At 34.4% G+C, this 2,341-nt stretch overlaps 1 protein-coding gene across 1 annotated transcript in view; it reads right to left on the bottom strand.

The window, feature by feature from the left end:
* LOC107741977 (26S proteasome non-ATPase regulatory subunit 4-like) overlaps window positions 1–1,900 on the bottom strand; it is a 17,747-nt gene extending 15,847 nt beyond the window's left edge. The window contains exons 1-3 of the mRNA XM_016554805.1: window positions 1,821–1,900; window positions 1,170–1,310; window positions 942–1,056 (exon numbers count right to left, since the gene is read on the bottom strand). Coding sequence (XP_016410291.1) covers window positions 942–1,056; window positions 1,170–1,310; window positions 1,821–1,846 — 282 coding nt within the window. The 5' untranslated portion in view covers window positions 1,847–1,900. The remainder of the gene's footprint in view (window positions 1–941; window positions 1,057–1,169; window positions 1,311–1,820) is intronic.
* Window positions 1,901–2,341: the final 441 nt, after the last annotated feature.

Raw genomic sequence — 2,341 nt, 5'->3', positions numbered from 1 at the left:
CAAAGCACAATAAACTCATTTAACCTCTTCCAGGGCCCATATTTACAAAATAGAGACTTTTGGGAATCCATACTCTGGTCTCAAGAGACCAAGTCAATCATTTCATGTTCTGGTATATATTTATTCAGAGGGGGTGTACTCATTTATGCTGTGCACTGTATATACACATACATACACACACACTGAAAAATTTATACAGAAACAACAATTTTCACTCAGAAATTTAGTACATTTCACAATTACAAAGAAACAGCAAGTAACACATTAAATTAAACATTTTGAAGTAGAAAAACTTTTGCGGAGTGTGTGTGTACACAAACATTTTAAAATCTTATTCTTTTCAATCTTTTGAAATAAAAGACTAAAATGTTGTATGTGAATATACTGTAATGTTTCAGCTTAAAACTTACGGTTCCTCACTAGTCCAAAAATGGCATTTATTGTTTATCAAGTTGTGAAAATAACTCGCAATTTCTGTAACCTTCTGAGGTTTAATTTTGTTACCATTTCACATTCAAATAGATCATAACAAAACATGTCCAGATGATATAAGGCTGAAAAGTTACAGTCACAATAATCAAAACATAAGGCTCAGACAGAGGACGTAAAATTGGTCATGTAAACGATAAATTATGTGGACTTTACAGACAGTACATATAATTATGTATTGTCCGTAAAGTCCACATAATTTATCGTTTACATGACCAATTTTACGTCCTCTGTCTGAGCCTTATGTTTTGATTATTGTGACTGTAACTTTTCAGCCTATTTGAATGTGAAATGGTAATAAAGTCAAACCTCAGAAGTTTACAGAGATTTGGAGTTATTTTGACAACTTGATATTAATAAACATCAATAAATGCCATTTTTGGACTAATATAAAAAATACATTCTAAAATAAGTAAATAAATAAATAAAAAATGATGATCCAGCCCACTCACATGTGCTACTCTGATGCCAGTACAGAAGCTGATGACTCCTCTGGGCTGGACAGCATGAAGCTTTGACAGGATCCTGCCCGTGTCAGGGGTCAGCGTGGTCAGGACCTCACAGTTACTAAAACACACACAATGGATCTCCTATTTTGCATCTTCTACAGATCTAGTTATACAAAATATCACAAATTACACCTGTTAATAAAATAAAATTTAAAAAAATCTTCAACCTACTTGGCCAGAGTGATGAGCCCCACGTTGTTTTCTGGGTTACTTCGAGTCTTTGAATGGCAGATGATGTTGACAGCGTCCTGCTGGGCCTGAAGTCTGGTAGGTAAGAAGTCTCCATTGCGCATATATTCACTGTTGTCCACACTAGAAATAATAAACATACACGGTGATGTCCTCTCAACATTCCTGCCAAATATGATTCTGCAAATGAACAAACGAAGCCTAATTCTCCACGTAAGTGTTCTATTTAATATTTAAATATAAGATGTAGTTTTAGTACACAAACTGCAAGTACAAAGAAGGGTTTTAAATCCTGTCTTGACAGTTATTTATACAAAAGCCTAGATTATTACAAAGGAATTGAACCAACCAACCCATTTATGATTTAAACAGAACTCAGAAAGCCTGCCAGTCGCAACTGTGCGCTTTCTAACGTGTTCTCTCATAACATGTCAACACAAAGAAGCTGTTTAACAGGCTCAATGTTCCATCATGACTAAGGAAAACTGCACAACTGTCCTTTTGCTCAACGCGACCTTTCTCTCACCTCCAATAAACACTGTTTCCCAAATAATTGCGTAATAATTTAAACACATCACGTTTAACAAACTACATCTGCTATTTGAAGAATATAAAGTATCTTTTTTTTCTTACCAGACCATAGTACTTTCAAGCACCATCTTGGAAATTTTGTCGCTCTACGTGACGTAAGCACGTAAGTGAACTATCATTGGTTAATGTAGCGCTGAACGATAGGAATTATGGGAAACGTAGTTCATTGTGTCTAGTTCAAAACGAATTTTCCATTCGAGTCTCAACTAATTTTTGTAAAATCTGTATTAATTTCAGACATAGGTTATTTCACTTACATTTGCAGTGTATGTCTGGTATAAGTTCATTTTAATTCTAGGAAAGGAAGAAAAAACAAATATAGAAAAAAATAATGGTTTGGAAAATATTTTATTCTTTTTAAATCAGAAAGACAATGTGAAAAAACAGCATCACCACATCACTGAAAGATGGTAGGAGAAACAGGCTGCAAACACCGCACAAGAAAAAGGCATTTCCGTGACTTGCTTATACTGTATATATATATATTATATAGGCTACACGTTTTATACAGGCCCGGTAAAAATATAGACCTCAAAGCACTTACGGTTGTCAGTCATTGTTCC

Source organism: Sinocyclocheilus rhinocerous, unplaced genomic scaffold (assembly GCF_001515625.1).
Source record: "Sinocyclocheilus rhinocerous isolate Xijiao unplaced genomic scaffold, SAMN03320098_v1.1 scaffold2451, whole genome shotgun sequence".
Lineage (NCBI taxonomy): Eukaryota > Metazoa > Chordata > Actinopteri > Cypriniformes > Cyprinidae > Sinocyclocheilus > Sinocyclocheilus rhinocerous.
This window is presented reverse-complemented; position numbering and strand designations above follow the sequence as displayed.